At 44.5% G+C, this 26,071-nt stretch overlaps 1 protein-coding gene across 11 annotated transcripts in view; it reads right to left on the bottom strand.

The window, feature by feature from the left end:
* Positions 1 to 26,071, bottom strand: part of LOC112220132 (inositol 1,4,5-trisphosphate receptor type 1-like) — a 143,713-nt gene that overhangs the window by 19,349 nt on the left and 98,293 nt on the right. For all 11 annotated transcript variants that reach the window (XM_042331591.1, XM_042331592.1, XM_042331595.1 and 8 more), the window contains 7 exons: positions 15,261 to 15,383; positions 9,337 to 9,512; positions 8,701 to 8,865; positions 3,340 to 3,529; positions 3,020 to 3,112; positions 1,001 to 1,149; positions 599 to 764 (listed from right to left, as the gene is read on the bottom strand). In XM_042331591.1, the coding sequence (XP_042187525.1) occupies positions 599 to 764; positions 1,001 to 1,149; positions 3,020 to 3,112; positions 3,340 to 3,529; positions 8,701 to 8,865; positions 9,337 to 9,512; positions 15,261 to 15,383 (1,062 nt within the window). The remainder of the gene's footprint in view (positions 1 to 598; positions 765 to 1,000; positions 1,150 to 3,019; positions 3,113 to 3,339; positions 3,530 to 8,700; positions 8,866 to 9,336; positions 9,513 to 15,260; positions 15,384 to 26,071) is intronic.

The following is a 26,071-nucleotide window of genomic DNA, read 5'->3' as shown; positions in this document are numbered from 1 at the left end:
CGGAGCAAAACAGCCCCCATTCTACCACGGGCCAGCTGTGAGGCATGCAACAGTATACACTAGGTGGTTTGAACCCTGAATGCTGATTGGCTGACAGCTGTGGTATATCAGACCGTATACTACGGGTATGACAAAACGTTTATTTTTACTGCTCTAATACGTTGGTAACCAGTTTATAATAGAAATAAGGCACTTCGGGGGTGTGTGATATATGGCCAATATACCACTGCTAAGGGCTTTATCCAGGCAATCCGCTTTGCGTCATGCAAAAGAACAGCCCTTTGCCGTGGTATATTGGCCATATATACCACACCTCCTCGGGCCTTATTGCTTAAGTAACAGCCTCAGACAGACTTACAGTGCAGTCTCAGGTTAGACCACTCATATGTTCATCCTCATCCAACACTCGCTGGACTGCACCACAAGCCTAGTGTTAAATAGCACTACTTTTCATAGACTCTACAGACCAAATCCACTAGTCATTCCAACCCCAGCTCGAATTGCAGCTATCACCATGATAGCTGAGCATCAGCCCACTGAACACTCGCGGTGGACACAGGCCAGAAGAGCCCAGTCAGACCCAGGTAGGCCCACTCACCACAGATGAAGCATGTTGTCTTCAGGACTTCCTCCTTTTTCTGTTTCTCACTCCTGAGGTCAGCAAAGGTGTCGATGATGACTCCAAAGATGAGGTTGAGGACGATGATGATGACGAGGAAGAAGAAAAGTAGGTCATATATCACCCTGCCAGCAAATAGAGGCTCCTAGCAAATACATGAGAGAAAGGAACAGGAATTTGATAACATACACCTGTACATTTCAACAAGTCAACTATCAAAAGACAACTGCAGCTATGAAACATAACTGCAGCAAAATTGTTCCCTGTTCATTAGCAATAATTGAGATTGAGGTGAAGCTAAACTGTGTTGGTTTCTTCCTCTTTCTGGACCTGTGGGAAATGTAAATGGATTGATGGTGTTCAACATGGGCATTTGCATACCTCTTTGGATGGCTTCCGCAGAACATCCCCCACACCACCTCCACTCCTCAGGCCGTGACTCAGGACAGTGACGATACACATGAGGAGGGAGTCACACGACCGCTCCTTGTCCTCAATCACCACCGCCGACGGCTGGGTGGCTATGGCAGCTACAGAGGGACATCAGGGACATTGTGTATATCCACAACAAATCCAATCCTCTAACTCACATCTACATTTCTCATATACAATACCTCATGGCAAATTCTGTCTTGGGGGGGGGACACGACGATTTAGTGAATTAGGACAATGTTGTGTAAACAAAAGCTTAACATCTCACTCCAAATAAACCTGCAAATCAACCCTACCACAGCCTGCTTCTTCCCAGCACAGGAACCACTGAAAATACCAATGTAACCCTCCGAAAACAGTTCTCACAAAACAACAGGTCACCAGACTAGTGTCATTAATTTGGGTGGTGGTGATGGTGGTGGAAGGCTACATGAGGTTTGAACCCAGACACCGTCAGGCCTGACAAGGTCCAGAAAAGGTTGGCTCAGCACATTAAGGCAGCATTGAGGTCATCTTTAATTTGGGCGATTTTTCTAAAGAAGTCAACAGTGTCTGTTAGAATGCCAGGATCCCAATGAGCTGCCCCCGGCACCCTCTCAGAGCGAACCCGTCCTGTGCCTGATGGCAATTAATCCCTAACCTCTCCTCCAACCTCCCTCTGGATCCTGGTCCTCCAGTAGCAGACACACACGGCAAGGCCAAAACCCCTGTGAGCTTCCCCCAGCCCAGCCAAACCCAGCCAGGCCTAAACCCCTGTGCGCTTCCCCCAGCCCCAGCCAAACCCAGCCAGGCATAAACCCCTATGCTTTCCCTAACCCAGCCAAGCCTAAACCCCTGTGCGCTTTCCCTAGCCCAGCCAGGCCTAATCCCCTGTGTGCTTCCCCCAGCCCAGCCAAACCCAGCCAGGCATAAACCCCTATGCTTTCCCTAGCCCAGCCAAACCCAGCCAGGCCTAAACCCCTGGGTCTGTCAGTTGTCTTTTCCTAATGAGCCCTCCCTAGCAAGCTAGTTTATGCTTGTTGCTAGAAATTTCAGTGTGAATTTGAAACTTGAAGGAAGTTGGAACGTGGGAGTTGAGAATCATTCAGTTTTTATCAGACTACAAAATCAACAAATGTGCTTCAGCTGCCCGTCACCCTGGCCTGAAATTAGCTCCACTATCTATCTTTCCCTCTAAGTTACCTCAAGACAGCAGTGGTCGGCACGCGGGACTCGGGAGCAAGGACACTGTACCATGTGTTAAGTTGCAGGTTTGCAGCGCAAACGCTTGCCATTGAGCAGCAGTAGACTGTATCACCGTGCCATCAAGATGTTTACTACCATTACAAGTTATTTATTGTGTAGGCTGCTCAAAATATAATGGAGTATGGAAGAAATTGGCAACGTCAACTACCGCCAGCGATGTAATACAGCTGCCTAGTGAAGCAATTGCTGCCCAGTGGGAAGCACCTCACAACACCGTTGCTGCATTGGTCATTCACACCGGCTTGTCGTAACGTTAGCTAATTGGCATGTCACGGAGAGATCCAGATTCCATAGGGTGACCAATACTACAAGTTATTTCTCCTTTTCCCATTGAAATAAACATCACATTTTCTTTGACAAGTTTTAAGTTGTGCCATGCTGTTGATGCCAGCATAAACTAGCTACCTGGGAACAAAAGGCTTATCAGGACGACTGACTGAACAGAATTCATCGACTCTCCGCTACACAACATATGTCATCAATTTGGGCACCAGGAGTGTCGGTATAGCCTCTCCCAGCCCAGACAAACCCAGCCAGGCCCAACCAAGGCCTAATCCCATGACTGCCTCATAGTACAGATTTCCGTCTGAGTGGAATTGTGGGAAGCGTCTTCTCTGGGGGAGGACTGGCGCAGATGGTCTGTGAGGACACAGGAGAACCCCTTGACACACATGCAAGCCTGTGCGCACACACATATACCCACACTTTTCCTGGAGCACATACCATCCATAACAGCTTCTGTGGAGCAGTTCTCCCCGCTGTCCTTCCGACACACTCCTGCTGACAGAAAATCACCCACCATACTGGCTCCACTCTCTGCAAAATAGGAAAACAAAAGGTCAGGAGGAACACTCGTGCCTTTGTTGGCTCAATATTGTCTATTGTAACGGAGGGACCCTATTTGGCCTTGCAGAGTTATTTCACAGCAGGAAATCTGGTGTAAGTAATTTTAAAATGTGACAATCAGAATGGGGAGGATAGACAGAAGAAGTTGTTATGTTTGGGAACCCCTAAGTGTCATAGTGCCTGCTCTTTGACCTTACCTAGTGTTTTATTAGGTATCCTGTCAATATTGAGGAGGAAGTCATCTTGGAAGAAGATGTAGCCAACGATGGAGAAGAGGTAGACCAGGATGAGAGCCAGCACGGCAGTCAGCAGGATGGAGCGGCCATTACGGGTTACACTCTTGATCACGTTCAGCAGCGTCTCCTCCCTGTACACCAGGTCAAAGAGCTACAGGAGAAACAAACACAGCTTAGTGGGAGACAGGGGAGGGTGAGTGTGTGAGTGAGTGAGATACACTGTCCCAGTCCCATACAACCAGTTGGGTTCTCAGTACATTGTGCAGATAGGAATAAAGAACTCTCTGGGTAGAAGAAAGGCAGAGGTGTATGTTTGATGATTAACTACTCATGGTGTGATTGTGGTAATGTACAGGAACTCAAGTCCTTTTGTTCACCCAACCTAGAATACCTCACAATCAAATGCAGACAGCATTACCTCCCGAGAGAATTCTGTTCGGTCATCGTCAAAGGGTGTATATTCCCCCTCAATCCGATACCACGACGGATCGCAAGAAAGTACACTGGACTATGTGTATATCCTGAAGCCGCAATTATTGAAGCTGGGGACTTCAATAAAGCAAATCTGTAGTTCTTCGAACACATTGCCTGCAGTACTCGCGGTTCAACAACTTTGGGACATTGTTCTCCCTTCCGGGATGGCTACAAGGCCCAGTTCAGTTATGCCCTGTGTAAGGCAATAAAACAGGCAAAACATCAGTACAGACACAAAGCGGAGTTGCAATCAACGGTTCAGACACGAGACATATGTGGCAGGGATACAAAGGGAAAACCAGCAAGGTCGCGGACACCAACATCTTGCTCCTGGACAAGCGAAACACATTCTTCGTCTGCTTTGAGGATAACACAGTGCTGCATTGGTCATTCACACCGGCTTGTCGTAACGTCAGCTAATTGGCATGTCACGGAGAGATCCAGATTCCATAGGGTGACCAATACTACAAGTTATTTCTCCTTTTCCCATTGAAATAAACATCACATTTTCTTTGACAAGTTTTAAGTTGTGCCATGCTGTTGTTGCCAGCATAAACTAGCTACCTGGGAACGAAAGGCTTATCAGGACGACTGACTGAACAGAATCCATCGACTCTCCGCTACACAACATATGTCATCAATTTGGGCACCAGGAGTGTCGGTATAGCCTCTCCCAGCCCAGACAAACCCAGCCAGGCCCAACCAAGGCCTAATCCCATGACTGCCTCATAGTACAGATTTCCGTCTGAGTGGAATTGTGGGAAGCGTCTTCTCTGGGATTGCACGGACACCAACATCTTGCTCCTGGACAAGCAAAACACATTCTTCGTCTGCTTTGAGGATAACACAGTGCTACTGACGCGGGCCATTCCCGAAAACTCTTATTCTCCATGGCTAAAGTAAGACATTTAAACATGTTAACACTTGCAAGGCCATGCCGGCCCAGATGGCATCCTTAGACGCGTCCTCAGAGCATGCGCAGACCAGTTGGCTGTTTATGGATATATTCAATCTCTCCCAATCCCAGTCTGCTGCCCCCACTTGCATCAAGATGTCTACCATTGTTCCTGTACCCAAGAAAGTGAAGGTAACTAAAATACATTATTATCGCCCCGTAGTACTCACAGCTGACATCATGTAATGTTTTGACAGGCTAGTTAAGAATCATATCACCTCCACCTTACCTGACACCCTAGACCCACTGCAATTTGAATACCACCTCAAAACATCCACAGATGACGCAATTGCCATCGCACTGCCCTATCCCATTTTGACAAGAGGAATACTTGTAAGAATGTAAGAATGCTGTTCATTAACTAGAGCTCAGCCTTCAACGCCACAGTACCCTCCAAGTTCATCATTAAGCTCTGGGCCCTGTGTCTGAGCCCCGCCCTGTGCAACTGGGTCATGGACTTCCTGACCGGTCGCCCCCAGGTGGTAAAGGTAGGTAACAAAACCTCCACTATGCTGATTCTCAACACAGGGGCCCCATAAGGGTGCGTCCTCAGCCACCTCCTGAACTTCCTGTTCACCCATGACTGCGTGGCCGTGCACGCCTCCAACTCAATCATCAAGTTTGCAGACGACACAACAGAGGTAAGTTTGATTACCAACAATGACGAGACAGCCTACAGGGAGGACATGTGGGCCATGGTGGAGAGTCGCCAACAAAACGAAGGAGCTGATTGTGGACTTCAGGAGACAGCAGAAGGAGCATGCCCCCATCCACATCGACGGGGCCGCAGTGGAGAAGTTTCTCAGCATACACATCATTGACAATCTGAAACAGTCCACCTACACAGACAGTGTGCTGAAATGGATTGCAACCTCAGGAGGATGTTTTGAGGTGGTATGCATACTCCGGTTTAAGAAATGTTGCTTGGCCCTAATGTAACAGCATTTGCTTCTGTCCCTCTCCTCGCCCCTACCTGGGCTCAAACCAGGGACCCTCTCCACACATAGACAACAGTCACCTTCGAAGCGCCATTACCCATCCCGCCACAAATGCTGAGGCCCTTGCAGAGCAAGGGAAACAACTACTTCAAGTCTCAGAGCGAGTGACATCACCCATTGAAACATTATTAGCGCACACCCCTCTAACTAGCTAGCCATTTCACACCGGTTACACTCACCCCCCTATTGGCCTCCTCCTTTTCCACAGCAACCAGTGATCCAGGTCAACAGCATCAACGTAACCGTATTGCTTTCATCCCCCTCCTCGCCTCTATCAGGGCTCAAACCAGGGACTCTCTGCACACATCAACAACTGCCTCCCATGAAGCCACAAAAGCCAAGTGAAACAACTTCTTCAAGTCTCAGAGCGAGTGACGTCACCGACTGGTGCGCACCCGGCTAACTAGCTAGCAAATTTCACACCGGTTACACTAAGGCCCCCAGACAATTTTACAGAAGCACCATGGAGAGCATCCTGTCGGGATGTATCACCACCTGGTACGGCAATTGCACTGTCCGTAACCGTAGGGCTCTCCAGAGGGTGGTGCGGTCTGCCCAACATATCACCGGGGGCACACTGCCAGCCCCCCAGGACACATACAGCACCCGGTGTCACAGGAAGGCCAAAAAGATCATCAAGGACCTCAGCCACCCAAGCAACGTCCTGTTTACCCCACTATCATCCAGAAGGCAAGGTCAGTACAGGTGCATCAAAGCTGGGGTGAGAGACTGAAAAAGAGCTTCTATCCCAAGGCCATCAGACTGTTAAATAGCCATCACTAGCCGGCCTCCACTACCACCTGGTTACTAAACCCTCCACCTTAGAGTAGAGGCTGCTGCCCTACAGTTGAAGTTGGAAGTTTACATACACTTAGATTGGAGTCATTGAAACACGTTTTTCAACCACTGCACAAATTTCTTGTTAACAAACTGTAGTTTTGCAAGTCGATTAGGACATCAACGTTGTGCATGACACAAGTAATTTTTCCAACAATTGTTTACGGACAGATTATTTCACTTATAAATACAGTGGGTCAGAAGTTCACATACACTAAGTTGACTGTGCCTTTAAAAACCTCTTAGGGAGGCTGCGAATTTTCGCAGCTTTTTGTTAAAAATCGCGCAACATTTCAGCGCCCTGCTACTCATGCCAGGAATATAGTATATGCATATGATTAGTATGTGTGGATAGAAAACACTCAGACATTTCTAAAACTGGTTAAATCACGGCTGTGACTATAACAGAATGTGCGTTTCATCGAAAAGTGCAGGAAAATCTGATCACTGAAAATGGGAAAATATATCCATGCGCCACTTCAACCCATTGTTAAAAGTGACCAACATCAAATGGGGCCGAGGTTGCAATACCTACAGCTTCCACACGATGTCAACAGTCTTGTCATTTGTCTCGGATTTGTTTCTTGGTCAAACCGAAACAAGGCAGCCAATTTATTCCGGTCTCCGACAGGATGTTTTGGTTGAGACATATCCGGACATGATTTCAAGACGTGAAGCTAAAGAATATACATCGCCCCATAATCATTTTGATAGATTATTAACGTTTACTAATACCTAAAGTTGCATTACAAAAGTATTTCGAAGTGTTTTGTGAAAGTTTATCGTCGACTATTTTAATTTTTAAAAATGACGTTGCGTTATCAAACTCAGTTTTTTCCTTGATTACACAGTCTTGATAGATCGATATCTAGGCTATATATGGACCGATTTAATCGAAAAAAGACCCAAATAAATGTTTATGGGACATCTAGGAGTGCCAAGAAAGAAGCTCGTCAAAGGTAATGAATGTTTTATATTTTATTTCTGCGTTTTGGGTAGCGCCGGCTACCGCAAAATCTGTCGTGTTAGGTGACGTTGCAGTATTTTGGGGGTACATGCTATCAGATAATAGCTTCTCATGCTTTCGCCGAAAAGCATTTTACAAATCTGACTTGGTGGATAGATTCACAACGAGTGTAGCTTTAATTCACTACCTTGAATGTGTATTTTAATGAAAGTTTAATGAAATTATGAGTTTTATCAAAAACTATAGGTGGCGCTCTGAAATCCGCTGAGTGTTGTTCCTGCATGGGAACAGCATTCTGCGTCATCCTTAAGAAGTTAAAGCTTGGTCGCAAATGGGTCTTCCAAATGGACAATGACCCCAAGCATACTTCCAAAGTTGTGGCAAAATGTCTTAAGGACAACAAAGTTAAGGTATTCGAGTGGCCACAAAGCAATGACCTCAATCCTATAGAAAATTTGTGGGCAGAACTGAAAAAGCGTGTGCGAACAAGGAGGCCTACAAACCTGACTCAGTTACACCAGCTCTGTCAGGAGGAATGGGCCAAAATTCACCCAAATTATTTTGGGAAGCTTGTGGAAGGCTACCCGAAATGTTTGACCCAAGTTAAACAATTTAAAGGCAATGCTATCCAACACTAATTGAGTGTATGTAAACTTCTGACATATTGGGAATGTAATGAAAGAAATAAAAGCTGAAATAAATCATTCTCCCTACTATTATTCTGACATTTCACATTCTTAAAATAAAGTGGTGATCCTAACTGACCTAAGACAGGGAATTTTTTACTAGGATTTAGTCAGGAATTGTGAAAAACTAAAATGTATTTAAATGTCCGAATTCAACAGTGTATGCACACATACTCCATACTCCGAAATTGCTCGTCCTAATATTTTTATATTTCTTAATTCTATTCTATCTTTTACATTTGTGTGTATTGTTAGATATTTCTTCACTAGGAACACAAGCATTTTGCTACACCCTTAATTAATAACATCTGCTAAATATGTGTATGCAACCAATCAAATTTGAATTGATTTGATTTGAGAGAGTGAGCGAGCGAGAAGGCGAGTGAGTGAGAGTACAGTTTTTACCAGCAGACTGTAGAAGAAAACATGGACGAAGACACCCAGACTACAGATGATCAGGTAGAGGAGGTGGTAGAGAAACTCTACATCCATGATCATGGCCTTGTAGCCCCGTGTGAACGTCCCTCTGTTCCCCACAAAACTCATCAAGAAGATCATCTTATTGCCCACCTGAGGAACAGTGGAAAACATTGAAGGATTGAGTCAAAGAGCAAAACCTTTACCATGTTCATTTAAAAGTACATACTGGCATCTGTAACAACTAAGTAAAGATATTCAGAACCAATAAAGCACAACAGACTAAGACTCAACAAACTTTTGTTATTTTACAGAGACTGGCATATACGTGAAAAACTTGATGTGCAAGAAGCATTGGTCATGCATCCATCCATCCAACAACAACAAATAATAATGTTTTATTGCACATACACTGGATAGGTACAGTGAGTGTTCATTTGGTCTGGTTGACACAAGAGTGCCACAGCTCTGTGGAATCCCACAGTGACATACTACACGCTTCACCTCACATACAGGTTAGGCAAGGACACTGGATAAGGTATTTGAGGGCACAAGAGCTACTGTGACAGGACCATGTGACCACAAACCACACACACACACACACACACACGCACACACTCTTACGTTAAAGGCCCCTAGCAGGAAGAGGGTGGGCTCCAGGCCCACAGAAAAGATGAGGCGGAGGATGGTGGAGGCGATGAGGACCCGGACGCCGTGGGGCTGGGGCAGGATGATGACGATCGCCAGGGACACCAGCATGGCGATCCACAGCAGGGCTGACAGGTGACCATCCAGAGTACCTGGAAGAAGGAGGGGGAGATGAGAGAGGTGAGAAGGGGGGGTAAAGTTAGAGATGGGGCGTGGATAGTGTTGTCCATACAAGATACCTACATGGAATATTCATACAGTGACACATAGGCCTACGGTAGATACAGTTAAAGATATGTTTATATTGAATGTTGAATCAAAAGACAAAAGCAGCCAACACTACAGGCGTCATCCAACTGCTGTAATGATAGATGGCAACGCATTGGGTCGTATTAACAAGCAAACAATCTGTTCTAGACCTGCAGTGCGGGACATCCCTCTGCAGTAATTTCACCTGCTGGACATGCTCAGGCAAAATATCTCCTCTGGGAGACGAGGCAGAGCTCTAGAACTTCACAATGCTGCCGGTTACAACAGAGGTGAAAGTGTGACACATCAGAATGTTGTGGTTCAGTGAAGCTTTAACATGAGCTTAACTGGCACTAACTTGGTGGCTAAGTCCCAGCTCTGTCTGTGCAAAACAAGGACAAAGTCAGTCGGATAACTGTGTTCGTGCATGTGTGTTAAGACGAAAACAATATCGTCGGTTTTGCCGTATTCACTGCTAGGCCCCAGCCAGAGGCCAGTTTTGCCCCGTCTTCTCCTCTCCGTGCAGAGATCACATGACAGGTGCATGTTACATTACTGGGGCAGCTAAAAATACACCTGGCTCCTGAGAAATTCATGAGGGATGGTCTGGGAGTGATCCCAGGTCTGCCGGCTGACAGCCCGCCAGGGAGCTGGACTCCACAGCCAAGCCCAGGAATGTTTTATAGGAGAGTGCATCTGCCGAGCTCTGGGCAAAGCTCAATTCTGTTAACTCACAGGACCTTTAGAGAAACCACCTTTCAGAGACACAGTATTACAGGTGTTATTTCTCTCTAATCTAATCCTATTATTCCTACTTTTTGTTCACCTATCTCTACACCTGCATAATGTAAGCACAAGTCTTTGCATTTCTCCTGCTCTCAAAAATATATTTCAATAAAACCTTAGTTTATTATCTAAATGTCACACTTCCACACAATATACTTAGGAAGTATTGCTAAAAAAGTTGTAAAAGTCTACCAGGCCACTGAAGTTCACTTCTATTTTACAAGCAGCTGGATTGAACATTAACAACGAGCAGCATTAGAGCTGGCATACATCCAGACATACATTAGTATGGACCAATCAGTTGTATGGGCGTTTAAGATTTAATATGAGCAATAATGATATGCAAGCCATGATGGCTGGCTACATTGTTAAGCTGACATCATTTCCCCATTGCACATCAGCAGACGTGCCCTGAGCCCTACAGTTTGATTCTGATGCTATGCTCGATCGCTAGCTTGTACGCACGCACACACAGACACACAGACACACAGACACACAGACACACAGACACACACAAAAGGGACTGCACTGCTTGACCCCAGTTAGACAGAACAATGTAAAGTTTATGTGAGTCACAATGTGGGTCTTCTCTCTGCATCTGCCTTGGAACAATAGAGGCCTTAATGACTGGGGTTGTGGTTTACACACCACCACAGACTAACACTGCTCTCAGGCATGGAGAGGAGAGGCGAGAGAGAGCGAGAGAGAGAGCAAGAGAAAGAATGAGTACTACTTGTATTATGAATTCATCTTTTTCTTTATGTCCACAGAAATATAGATTTCCAAGCACATTCTAATTTCTTCTACTTTGTTGCTGCTTATCGGACATTAATTATTTGACGAGACTGTTGGGAATGATCTAAGAGCTGAGAGGGACCCACCCCAGTCCTTATCGGTTAGATGTCACTTTTCAAGGTAGACCAAACACTGCAGTCTGCGTTCTGGGCATTATGGTTCCTGCCAGGCTCAGGGTAACCAGACCACATGGAGGCAACACATAGTACACACACACAGCCCAATTTACAAACAATAGAGACAGATACTGTACATGGCAGTGGATCCTGACTGAAGGCTCATCAGTGTCAGCGTGAAGACAGGAATCTGGTGACAGGTTCATTAAGTGACTGTGTGTTAACTTAAGCTCAAACCCTGTATCAATAATCAGCTCATGGCCTGTATCCACAAAGCATCTCAGAAAAGGTCCTAGCAATCCTGTTAAAACCTGTTATAAGACTAAATAAACTCCCAGCTCAGAGCAGATTTTAGGATGATTTTAAGACACTGCCCAGACAGGTACTAGGTACTACGTAGCCTAGCAGTTTGAGGAGTTGGGCCACTAACCAAATGGTTGCGGGTTTGAATACCCAAGTCAACACGGTGAAAAATATGTTGATGTGCTCTTGAGCAAAGCACTTAGCCATAATTTGCTCCAAGGGTACTATACTACTATGGCTGACCCTGTAAAACAACATATTCACTGCACCTATCAGGTGTATGTGACAATAAAACATTTTTTATTTGATATTTTTACCGCAAAGGAAAAATTGTGATTACACTCTGGGTTTCAACTTACTGTTAGAGTCAGAATAGTAGAATTTGACATTTAGTTGTGCATCAGCAGTTTTTCTCTTGTTTTGTCAGTCACTGACAGTCACAATTAACCATGTAGGCTAATAATTATTAGATTTGTAAATTTGTCAGTTATCTAAACTTGTGCTAATCATGGCCGAAAATGCAACATTTTATCTCAGCCAATGGCAAAATGTGTAGGACTGCAGAAAACCTTCTTTAAAACTTTTCTCTGCCATGAAGGCTAGAGCCACCCTAATAGCAACACACTGGTCACTCCCATTTAACAACTCTAAATCACTTTGGCACAGTAGGCATCAAGTCACTAAACGTTTAAATAAGCATGTGTATTGTAAATTACTGTTGACATGTAAAGTATGGCAAAGTAGAATCACAATAACTTCATAAAATGGGTGAACAAAAAAGAAAAAAAAAAGAAAAGGGGTGAACCAGTTTTCACTCCATTCACCTTCCCAAACAGCTTGTGGTTGTGTGTATTATGCATTGTAATGCAGCTCCCATCACATTAATGGTCGCTGTGTGTCATTCGTTCAAATATCATGTTTTGTAACAGTCACACATGTAGAATAAACAGAGAACCTGGTGCAACAGAGCCTCTTCAATCTCAGGAGGCTAAAGAAATGTGTCTTGTCACCTAAAACTCTCACACATTTTTACAGATGCACAATTGAAAGCATCCTGTCGGGCTGTATAACCGCCTGGTACGGCAACTGCACTGCCCGCAAATGCAAGGCTCTCCAGAGGGTGGTGCGGTCTGCCCAACGCATTACCGGGGGCAAACTACCCACCCTCCAGGACACCTACCGCACCCGATGTTATAGGAAGGCCAAAAAGATCATCAAGGGCATCAACCACCCGAGCCACTGCCTGTTCACCCCGCTATCATCCAGAAGGTGAGGTCAGTACAGGTGCATCAATGCTGGGACTGAGAGACTGAAAAACAGCTTCTATCTCAATGCCATCAGACTGTTAAACAGCCATCATTAGCACATTAGAGGCTGCTGCCTATAGGCATAGACTAGGAATCACTGTCCACTTTAAGGAATGGAACACTAGTTACTTTAATGTCTACATATCTGGCATTACTCATCTCATATATATATATATATATATATATATATATATATATATATATATATATATACACTGTATTCTATTCTATACTATTCTACACTATCTTAGTCACTTAATGTTTAAATACCTGGCCTTACTCTTCTCATGTGTATATACTGTTTTCTATACTATTCTACGGCATCTCATTCACATAATAATGCTGACATATCTTGCAATACTATGTTCAGGTGAAGTCGGAAGTTTACATACACTTAGGTTGGAGTCATTAAAACTCGTTTTTCAACCACTCCACAAATTTCTTGTTAACATAGTAGTTTTGGCAAGTCGGTTAGGACATCTACTTTGTGCATGACACAAGTAATTTTTCCAACAATTGTTTACAGACAGATTATTTAATTTATAATTCCAGTGGGTCAGAAGTTCGCATACACTAAGTTGACTGTGCCTTTAAACAGCTTGGAAAATTCCAGAAAATGTATGTCATGGCTTTAGAAGCTTCTGATAGACTAATTGACATCATTTGAGTCAATTGGAGGTGTACCTGTGGATGTATTTCAAGGCCTACCTTCAAACTCAGTGCCTCTTAACTTGACATCATGGGAAAATCCAAAGAAATCAGTCAAGAACTAAGAAAAAAAAAATATGTAGACCTCCACAAGTCTTGTTCATCCTTGGGAGCAATTTCCAAATGCCTGAATGTTCATCTGTACAAACAATAGTATGTAAGTATAAACACCATGGGACCACGCAGCCGTCATACCGCTCAGGAAGGAGATGCGTTCTGTCTCCATTAGATGAATCTACTTTGGTGTCAAAAATTGCAAATCAATCCCAGAACAACAGCAAAGGACCTTGTGAATATGCTGGAGGAAACAGGACCAAAAGTATCTATATCCACAGTAAAACGAGTCCTATATCGACATAACCTGAAAGGCCACTCAGCAAGGAAGAAGCCACTGCTCCAAAACCGCCATAAAAAAAGCCAGACTACGGTTTGCAACTGCACATGGGGACAAAGATTGTACTTTTTCCTCTGGTCTGATGAAACAAATATAGAACTGTTTTGCCATTTTTACCATCATTATGTTTGGAGGAAAAAGGTAGAGGCTTGCATGCTGAAGAACGCCATCCCAACCGTGAAGCACGGGGGTGGAAGCATCATGTTGTGGGGGAGCTTTGCTGCAGGAGGGACTGGCGCACTTCACAAAATAGATGGCATCATGAGGGTGGAAAATTATGTGGATACATTGAAGCAAAATCTCAAGACATCAGTCAGGAAGTTAAAGCGTGGTTGCTAATGGGTCTTCCAAATGGACAATGACCCCAAGCATACTTCCAAAGTTGTGGCAAAATGGCATAAGGACAACAAAGTCAAGGTATTGGAGTGGACATCACAAAGCCCTTACCTCAATCCTATAGAAAATGTGTAGGCAGAACTGAAAATGTGTGCGCGAGCAAGGAGGCCTACAAACCCGACTCAGTTACAACAGTTCTGTCAGGAGGAATGGGCCAAAATTCACCCAACTTATTGTGGGAAGCTTGAGGAAGGCTACCCAAAACGTTTGACCCAAGTTAAACAACTTAAAGGCAATGCTAGCAAATACTAACTGAGTGTATGTAAACTTCTGACCCACTGGGAATGTGATGAAAGAAATAACAGTTGAAATAAGTACTTTTCTCTACCATTATTCTGACATTTCTCATTCTTAAAATAAAGTGTTTATCCTATCTATCTACCTAAAACAGGACATTTTTAGTAGGATTAAATCTCAGGAGTTTAAATATATTTGGCCAAGGTGTATGTAAATTTCCAACTTCAACTGTATATACTGTTTTTTTTCTATACTATTCTACTGTATCTTTGTCCGTTCCGCTCTGACATCGCTCATCCATATGTATATAGTCTTAATTCATTCCTACTAAGATTTGTGTGTATTGGGTATATGTTGTTTAATTTGTTCGATATTACTTGTTAGATATTACTGCACTCTCATAGCTAGAAGCAAAATCATTTCGCTACACCCACAATAACATCTGCTAATCACGTGTATGTGACCAATAAAATGTGATTGATTTAATATTACACATACAGAGATCAGCCATTGATTGGCACAGACACCCTGCAAATTACTCAGATAATTAAGAGACGGCAGATGGGGAGGAAAAGGAGGAAGGGGAGGTGGAGGACAGAACTCACTGACCTCTGCGGATTCCTTCCAGAGGGTAGAAGAAGGCCACCAGCAAGTTCATGAGTACAGCCAGGTTGAAGGAGATGCTGCTCCAGAAGGACATGTTGCGAGAGCACCAGTATAGAATGGGCTGGGCTGGAGAGGGGACGAGGAGTGCCAACACACACAGTCAATAGACAGTCAACAGTATCACTTCTACACCAGACAACCACACAGTGCATTCACTACTACAACTACACCACCATCACAATACTGCTGCACTCATCAAACCAAGTCACGATTCAAAGGAGATGCAAATACACATACAGTATCTATTGCACATGTAAACACATTCGGCCTTCTAGGCAGAGTCCCTCTGTCCAATGTCTGTGTTCTTTTCTCCATCTTAATCTTTTCTTTTTATTGGCCAGTCTGAGATATTACTTTTTATTTGCAACTCTGCCTAGAAGGCCAGCATCCCAGAGTTGCCTCTTCACTGTTGACATTGAGACTGGTGTTTTGTGGGAACAATTTAATGAAGCTGCCAGTTGAGGACTTGTGAAGCATCTGTTTCTCAAACTAGACACTCTAATTTACTTGTCCTCTTGCTCAGTTGTGCACCGGGGACTCTCACTCCTCTTTCTATTTTGGTTAGGGCCAGTTTGCGCTGTTCTGTGAAGGGAGTAGTATACAGTGTTGTACAAGATCTTATGTTTCTTGGCAATTTCTCACCTTCCTTTCTCAGAACAAGAATAGACTGATGAGTATCAGAAGAAAGTCTTTGTTTCTGGACCTTTTGAGGCTGTAATCGAACCCACAAATGCTGATGCTCCAGATACTCAATTAGTTTAAAGGACAGTTTTATTGTTTCATTAATCTGTACAACAGTTTTCAGCTGTGCTAACATAATTGCAAAAGGGTTTTCTAATGATCAATTAGCCTTTTAATATTATAAACTTGGATTAGCTAACAACATGCCATTGGAACAAAGGAGTGATGGCTGCTGATAATGTGCCTCTGTAGATATTGGGCCTCTGTACGCCTATGTAGATAAATCTCCACCCGGCACAACGAGAAGAGGACTGGCCACCCCTCATAACCTCGTTTCTTCCTAGTCCTAGGGAGTTTTTCCTAGCCACCGTGCTTCTACCTGCATTGCTTGCAGTTTGGGGTTTTAGGCTGGGTTTCTGTACAGCACTTTGTGACAGATGATATCAGCTGATCAGCTGGCTTTATAAATACATTTGATTGATTGATTGATATTCCATTAAAAGAAAATCAGCTGTTTCCAGCTACAATAGTCATTTACAGCATTAACAATGTCTACACTGTATGTCTGATCAATTTGATGTTATTTTAATTGACAAGAAATGTGCTTTTCTCTCAAAAACAAGGACATTTCTAAGTGACCCCAAACCCGAACGGTAGTGTATATTTTATATGTGAGATTCTCCAAAGTAGCCACCTTTTGCTTTGATGACAGCTTTTCACACTCTTGGCCTTCTCTCAACCGGCTTCATGAGGAATGCTTTTCCAACAGTCTTGAAGGAGTTGCCACATATGCTGAGCACTTGTAGGCTGTTTTTCCTTCACTCTGCGGTCCAACTCATCCCAAACCATCTCAATTGAGTTGAGGTCTGGCAATTGTGGAGGCCAGGTCATCTGATGCAGCACTCCATCATTCTCCTTCTTGGTCAAATAGCCCTTACACTGCCTGGAGGTGTGTTTTGGGTCATTTTCCTGTTGTAAAACAAATGATAGTCCCACTAAGCGCACACCAGATGGGACGGCATATCACTGAAGAATATTGTGGTAGCCATGCTGGTTAAGTTTGCCTTGAATTCTAAATAAATCATAGACAGTGTCACCAGCAAAGCACCCTCACACCATTACACCTACTCCTCCATGCTTCATGGTGGGGACCACACATGCGGAGATCATCTGTTCACCTACTCTGCGTCTCACAAAGACACGGCAGTTGGAAACAAAAATCTCAAATGTTGACTCATCAGACCAAAGGACAGATTACCACCGGTCTAATGTCCATTGCTCATGTTTCTTGGCCCAAGTAAGTCTCTTCTCATTATTGGTGTCCTTTAGTGGTGGTTCCTTTGCAGCAAATCGACAATGAAGGCCTGATTCGCGCAGTCTCCTAACAGTTGATAAGATGTGTCTATTACTTGAACTCAGTGAAGCATTTATTTGGGCTGCAATCTGAGGTGCAGTTAACTCTAAGTTGTTGCCTTGTTTGTGCCAGCTGAAGCATGATACACAGTAGGGCAGTGTTTCCCAAACTCGGTACTGGGGACCCCAATGGGTGCACATTTAGTTTTTTGCCCTAGCACTATACAGTTGATTCTAATAATCAAAGCTTGATGATAATAGTAAATAGTACTACATAGTTACAATAGATACAGTGGGGCAAAAAGTATTTAGTCAGCCACCAATTGTGCAAGTTCTCCCACTTAAAAAGACGAGAGGCCTGTAATTTCCATCATAGGTACACTTCAACTATGACAGACAAAATTAGAAAAAATCATCCAGAAAATCACATTGTAGGATTTTTAATGAATTTATTTGCAAATTATGGTGGAAAATAAGTTTATACTTTTTCACCTCAGAGCAGTGTTTTCATTTTAATGTCTTTAGAAATGTATCAAATTGAGGGTTAATTCTGCATTAAACTTACGTCCAGGTTAGGGTTCACAGTCAGTTTATTAAATAGCGTAAGGGTATGGTCCATTGGGTAATTTGCAAGGGTCAAAAACACACTAAACAGCAAAGCAAAAACATCACCTAAACATCAAAAGGGTGCAAAGCCAATTAGCATGCTTATTTGGTGTATATTAAACCTATTGGGTGATTTTGGAGTGTGTTCAGTACTGTCCAAACCTGGGGATTTGAAATTCAACTCGTAATCTCAACAGTCAACCCTTTTTTCATTTGAAAAGAGGAACTAAGGGTGGGGACTTTTATAAACAGCAGCAACCGCACTCATGCACCAATGAAATAACATGCTCTCTCAGTCGCTGTGCTGCTGATTCATTCAGATAAGACAAGTGTGCCATGTGTGTCAGAGTACAGTCCCCTCTTGCAGTACAGGGCTCACAGAGGGACAGACAGGCAGAAACACGCTCCCATTGAGGAAACAAAGAGTGCAGTCATACAGCGACCGCAGCCTGAAGGGGGATGAAGGGATCAGATGCTAGGCATCAATAAGGAGACGCCCTACTAGATGTGCAACATGGGGTATGTTGGGTGGGTAGACTTGGTGATGAGAGCTCCAACAATTGCACCATGAGTTACTATTGTAGGACAATGCTTATTCAGATAATGACTCTTCCGTCACAGGCTTAGTGTCTGCAAACAGATTCTGAGAGACATCTCATTTTCAAAGCGTCTCATCCTCTACCTCCTCAGAAACTCCTTTCCTCTCTAGCTCTCTTGAATCACTCTCTCCCCCGGTCACTCTAATGGTGTCTGGATCCCATTCTTCAGTAGTTAGGCCTAATCTGGTCATGTCCTACACAAGGGAGCAGTCCTATAGATCGCTCATGTCAGCAGACTACCTACTCTCTCAGTCTGTTCTGCCTCAACCCTTGTGGGCCTGGTGCCAGCAGATGTGTGTGGAGGGAGTATTGACTGCTCCTGTACTGACTGTCTGCTGGATTCTGGACTGACTCTCTCTGGAAGAGACCCACTCAGACTGACCTCCAATCTCATTACACCCTGGGAGAGGATCATTCCCTATTCTCAGAGAAGCTCAGCCTTCTGCCTAGCTATCTATACTCTCCCTCCTTTACCACATGTACTCGGTGAAGTAAACAATCAGAATATATCCCATGTGATTATTTGTGTGTGTATTATTGGCGTAGCACATATCCCAACAACCCCCGCAAGGTGAGGCAGCCAATGGGGGTTGTGGATAGCATATGAACACATCTGAAGCCATGAAAGAAATTGCATAATTTTCTCTCAGCCTTATGGAAAAGTGGAAAATTAGCTCAGAGATTCTTGAAGTTGGGACAATCATTGTTCGGCAGGTAAACTTCTATTTTTTTTTTTTTTAACTAAAAAATATATTTTGTTGCATTATTTGAGTTTAAAATGTACATTTAGGGGAATTTTATAGGGGAAAGATTTGTTTTGGGAAATTTCAAAATACTTTCAATATTATTAATTTCCATGTCGGCTCTATGCCTGGAAATCCCATTGTCATGAGCAAAGGACCCCCCCCAAAATAGCGGAAAAAGTGTTTAAATAGTTTTTTTTACTGATAATAAATGGATATTAACTGAAAAATGATCTTTACATAATTTTTATTTAACCTTTATTTAACTAGGCAAGTCAGTTAAGAACAAATTCTTACTTACAATGTCGGCCTACCCCGGCCAAACCCGGACGACGGCGGGCCAATTGTGCGCCGCCCTACGGGACTCCCAATCACAGCCGGTTGTGGTACAGCCTGGAATCGAACCAGGGTCTGTAGTGACGCCTCTAGCACTCTTATGCAGTTTCTTACAATAGCCCTCTGTAACTTTAAAGAATATTTCTCTCAAAACTGTGATTCCTAAAAGATGTCCCCGGACATTTGTCCCCGGACAACTCCGTCAGGGTCAGCTATACCATAAGGACCCTTATTCATGTCCTCATTACATGTAGCGCAACAATACCACTCATACTCTGGAAAGTTCTCTACTTTTGATAGATTTAAACAAACAATATTGGATTCACCATGGTTACAACCATAAACTGTCAACTCTATCTGCCTGATATATTTGAACCAAAATGAATATTCTATTACATTTAATTTGGTTTTAGAGTAATAAATCAACTATGGAAACCAAAATTGCTACTGTGTATACCACTTGAAAGAAGAAGAAAAATGTCATTTTGTCAACTCCGTCAGAGTGCTGAAAGATCTGATAGAATGGTTATGTTTTTATAAGGGATTTTCAAATTAATAATTTTCCATATTTTACGAATGTTTGTATTAAACAAAAATACAGTGCCTTCAGAAAGTTGTGTTGTGTTACAGCCTGAATTTAAAATTTATTCCATTTAGATTTTATGCCACTGATTTACACACAAAATCCCATAATGTCGAAGTGGAATAATGTTTTGAGAAATGTTTACGAAATAATTAAAAATGAAATACTGAAATGTCTTGAGTCAATAAGTATTCAACCCATTTGTTATGGCAAGCCTAAATAATTTCAGGAGTAAAATAATAAGTTGCAAGGTCTCAATCGGTGTTCAATAATCGTGTGTAACATCATTTTTAAATGATCTCTGTATCCCACACATAGAAATAATTGTAAAGTTCCTCATTTGAGCAGTGAATTTCAAGCACAGATACAACCACAAAGACCAGGGAGTTTTTCCAATGGTTCGCAAAGAAGGGCATCTACTGGTAGATTGGTGTAAAAAAATGTACAAAAATAAAAACGGACATTGAATATCCCTTTGAGCATGGTGCAGTTATTAATTACACTTTGGATGGTGTGTCAATACACCCAGTCACTACAAAGATACAGACGTCCTTCCTAACTCAGTTGCCGGAGAGGAAGGAAACTGCTCAGGAATTTCACCATGAGGTCAATGGTGATTTTAAAACAGAGTTTAATGGCTGTGATAGGAGAAAACTGAGGGGGGGATCAACAACATTGTAGTTACTCCACAATACTAACATAAATGACAGAGTGAAAAGAAGGAAGCCTGTACAGACTACAAATGTTTCAAAACATGCATTATGTTTTCAATTTGTCACTAAGGCAGTGGTCACCAACCTTTTCTGAATCAAGATCACTTTGAGTCAAAATGCAAGCCGAGAGAACTACCGCTCAAAACATGACTTAAAAAAACGTATGCCTATGCAACATTAACCAATTAAAAGCATTTCTCCCTACCTCCACTGAGAAAAGGGGACGGGCATGTGGCGAAACTTAAGTCGCACTGCATTATGTACCAATTCATGTTGTTATTCCTATGACCAGAGACAGTTAAATATTCCAAGATATTAAAAAAGACACAAGCCACTAATAATCAAAGCACTTTGCTATACTCATTCATTGCGGCTGCAGTGCTGGTTGTAGCGTGAGTGTAACCAAGGGGAACGCAATTTTTATGGCTTATAAAAGTGTTGAACAAAGTGTTGATAGGGCTGAATAACAACTTAAACATGAACTTACTCATAACAACAGCAGCTCTTTGCTGTATTTGTTAATTTTCTCTTCAGTCATGGTTTAAAAAGTTTGGAAATCTCACAGTGTAACTTTGCAGTGTGTTAGAGGCTTCTTTTTACAGTCTATGGCATGAAGAAACAGTGCAGACACGGTGATCAGTGCTATCTGATTGGCAAGTGGTAGGCTTACAAGTGCACTTGCTTTGCTTTCTGGGCCTGTTGGGTAGGCGGGGTTCTACCTTCAGACACATGAAATGGTTCAAAATGGGAACACTTTGCCTTCCCGGCACTAGGGCTGCAAAATCAAGTGCACCCACCGCCAACAGAGCGAAACAATGCTTTATCGTTGTTGTTTTTTACAGAAATGTTTGGTCAACTAGGAATACCGGTTGTTGACCACTGCACTGAAGTAAAACTGCAACTTTCATGCTGAATAGAAACTTGTGTTAGGGGCAAATCCAACACAACATGTGTTGTCACTGAGTTCTTCATATTTTCAAGCATGGTGGTGGTTGCCTCATGTTATTGGCATGCTTATTATCGGCAAGGATTAGGGAGTTTTTTAGATAAAAAAATGGAACAGAGCTAATCACAGGTAAAAGCCAAGAGGGAAAAAAATGATAATGGATATTAACTGAAAAATGAGCATATTTTTATTTAACCTTCATTTAACCAGGCAAGTCAGTTATGAACAAATTCTTATTTACAATGACAGCCAACCCTTGCCAAACAAATCAAATCCAATTTTATTTGTCACATACACATGGTTAGCAGATGTTAATGCGAGTGTAGCGAAATGCTTGTGCTTCTAGTGTCATGACTTCTGCCGAAGTCGTTGCCTCTCCTTGTTCGGGCGGTGCTCGGCGTTCGACGTCACCGGTCTTCTAGCCATCATTGATCCTTTTTTCATTTTCCATTGGTTTTGTCTTGTCTTCCCACACACCTGTTGTCAATCCCATTCATTACCTGTTGTGTATTTACCCTCTGTTTCCCCTCATGTCTTTGTCAGAGATTGTTATTGTCAGTGTAGTGTGATTGTTTGTATAGGTGCGCGTCGGGTCCTTGTACCCATGTTTTGTGTTTATGTACATAGAGTGTTATGGAGCATACTCCGTGGACTTTATTAAAAGACTCCATTTTACACTCCATTTGACTCTCCTGCGCCTGACTTCCCTGCCACCTATTACACCTATGCATGACAGAATCTCTGACCCTATATGAAGTCAGCAGGAGAGGACACTATGCCCATGGAGCTGGAGGAACGCGTTCAGGAACAAGCGAGGGAGCTTGACGTTGTCAGCTCCGTATTGGATCACATTGTCATGAAAATGGATCGCTGGGAGAGACAGGGAGTTTCTCCAGCGCCACCACCACCACAACCGGAATCTCCCGTGAACGTTTTTCCCTCTCCGGAATCGAGGATCCATTTATCCCTACCTACGGGATACAACGGAGATACTGCCGGCTGCCAGGGTTTCCTCCTTAAACTGAACTTGTATCTAGCCACGGCCTCCCCAGTACCATCTGACCGTGAGAAGAGTTACGCCCTCGTCTCATGCCTCACCGGGAAAGCCCTGGAATGGGCCAGCGCTGTGTGTAGTAGGGAGGATGCGGCGCTGGACCATTTTGAGGAGTTCACCCGCCAATTCCGGATAGCATTCGATCACCCACCTGAAGGCAAAGCAGAGGGTGAGCTTCTCTATCATCTGAGGCAGGAGACGAGGAGTGCACAGGAGTTTGCTTTGGAGTTTAGGACCTTGGCTGCCGGCGCTGGATGGAGCGACCGGGCTCTGATCGACCATTACCGTTGTAGTCTACGCGAGGACGTCCGTCGGGAGCTGGCCTGTAGAGACACCACCCTCACCTTCGACCAGCTGGTGGACATGTCCATCAAGCTGGACAACATGCTGGCTACTCGTGGACGTCTAGATCGGGGTCTGGTTGTTCCATCCTCCCGCACCCTCTCTCCCGAACCTATGGAATTGGGAGGGATGGTGCGCAGGGAGACCGGAGGGGGTTCCCGCTCGAGCACCATTCAAGGTCGCGGAGAGCACACTGCTGGTCGGTGCCGGGTTGTTTCCTCTGGGAATAGAGAGGGCAGGCAGGGCATTCTGGCGTCACCCCAGGTGAGTAGGCACCATTCTCATCCAGAGCCCTCTGCTGCACTAATGTTTGTCTCTGTCGCTTTTCCTGATTTTTCACCGCATTCCCAGTATAAGGCGCTAGTAGATTCGGGTGCGGCTGGGAATTTCATTAATAAAAGTCTAGCTCATAGTTTAGGGATCCCTATTGTTCCTGTGGATATGCCTTTCCCTATTCATGCCTTAGATAGTCGACCATTAGGGTCAGGGTTTATCAGGGAGGTAACCGCACCTTTGTGTATGATAACGCAGGGGGGTCACAAGGAGAAGATTAGTCTTTTCCTTATTGATTCTCCTGCGTATTCTGTGGTGCTAGGCCTACCCTGGTTAGTTAGTCATAACCCCACTGTTTCTTGGCCACAGAGGGCTCTCACGGGGTGGTCGCGAGAATGCTCAGGTAGGTGTTTTGGGGTTTCCAATGGTGCTACTACGGTGGAAAGTCCAGACCAGGTCTCCACCGTGCGCATTCCCCCCGAATATGCCGATTTGGCTCTCGCCTTCTGTAAAAAGAAGGCGACTCAATTACCACCCCATCGACGGGGGGATTGTGCGATAGATCTCCTGGTAGACGCTGCATATCCCAAGAGTCACGTGTATCCCCTGTCGCAAGCGGAGACGGAGGCTATGGAGACATATGTCTCTGAATCCCTGCATCAGGGGTTCATTCAGCCATCCATTTCACCCGTCTCTTCGAGTTTCTTTTTTGTGAAAAAAAAGGATGGCGGTTTACGCCCGTGCGTTGATTATCGAGGTCTTAATAAAATCACAGTGAAATATAGTTACCCGCTACCTCTGATCAATACGTTTATTGAGTTAATGCACGGGGCACGTTTTTTCACTAAATTGGATCTCAGGAGTGCGTACAATCTGGTGCGAATTAAGAAGGGTGATGAGTGGAAGACGGCATTTAGCACCACCTCAGGTCATTATGAGTACCTGGTCATGCCATATGGGTTGATGAATGCTCCATCAGTTTTCCAATCATTTGCAGATGAGATCTTCAGGGACCTGCACGGGCAGGGTGTAGTGGTGTATATCGATGATATTCTGATATACTCTGCTACACGCGCTGAGCATGTGTCCCTGGTGCGCAGGGTGCTTGGTCGCCTGTTGGAGCATGATCTATATGTCAAGTCTGAGAAATGCTTGTTTTTCCAACAATCCATCTCCTTCCTAGGGCATCGGATTTCCACTTCAGGAGTGGAGATGGAGAGCGACTGCATCACAGCCGTGCGTAATTGGCCGACTCCAACCACGGTAAGGGAGTTGCAGCGTTTTTTGGGGTTTTCCAATTACTACCGGAGGTTTATCCGGGGTTTTGGTCAGGTGGCAGCTCCCATTACCTCACTGCAAAAGGGGGGCCCGGTGCGCTTGCAGTGGTCGGCTGAGGCGAACAGGGCTTTTGAGCACCTGAAGACTCTGTTTACCTCGGTGCCTGTGCTGGCTCATCCGGATCCCTCTTTGCCATTCATAGTGGAGGTGGACGCATCCGAAGCTGGGATAGGAGCAGTGCTCTCTCAGCGTTCGGGTACGCCACTGAAGCTTCGTCCCTGTGCTTTCTTTTCTAAGAAGCTCAGCCCGGCGGAGCGAAACTATGATGTGGGGAACCGAGAGCTGTTAGCTGTCGTAGAAGCCTTGAAGGTGTGGAGGCATTGGCTTGAGGGGGCTAAACACCCTTTTCTCATCTGGACTGACCACCGCAATCTGGGGTACATCCGGCAGGCGAAGTGATTGAATCCTCGCCAGGCAAGGTGGGCCATGTTTTTCACTCGTTTTGTGTTTACTCTTTCTTACAGACCAGGCTCCCAGAACGTTAAGGCAGACGCATTGTCTCGGCTGTATGACACAGAGGAGCGGTCCATGGATCCCACTCCCATACTCCCAGCTTCGTGTCTGGTGGCGCCAGTAGTGTGGGAGCTGGATGCGGACATTGAGCGGGCGTCACGTGCAGAGCCCTCTCCCCCTGAGTGTCCAGCTGGTCGTCTGTACGTTCCGTCTGCTGTCCGCGACCGATTGATATATTGGGCTCACACGTCACCCTCCTCTGGTCATCCTGGAATAGGTCGGACGATGCTGTCTTGAGGGGAGATACAGGTGGCCCACTTTAGCTAAGGAAGTGAGGATTTATGTTTCTTCCTGCTCGGTGTGCGCCCAGTGCAAAGCTCCTAGACACCTGCCCAGAGGTAAGCTACAACCTCTACCCGTTCCTCAACGGCCGTGGTCGCACCTGTCGGTGGATTTTTTGACTGATCTTCCACCTTCACAGGGTTACACCACGATCCTGGTCGTTGTGGATCGGTTTTCTAAGTCCTGTCGTCTCCTCCCTTTGCCCGGTCTCCCTACGGCCTTACAAACTGCAGAGGCCCTGTTTACACACGTTTTCCGGCACTATGGGGTGCCTGAGGATATAGTGTCTGATCGGGGTCCCCAGTTCACATCAAGGGTCTGGAAGGCGTTCATGGAGCGTCTGGGGATCTCGGTTAGTCTTACCTCAGGTTTTCACCCCGAGAGTAATGGGC

This window comes from Oncorhynchus tshawytscha, linkage group LG02, assembly GCF_018296145.1.
Source record: "Oncorhynchus tshawytscha isolate Ot180627B linkage group LG02, Otsh_v2.0, whole genome shotgun sequence".
Lineage (NCBI taxonomy): Eukaryota > Metazoa > Chordata > Actinopteri > Salmoniformes > Salmonidae > Oncorhynchus > Oncorhynchus tshawytscha.
This window is presented reverse-complemented; position numbering and strand designations above follow the sequence as displayed.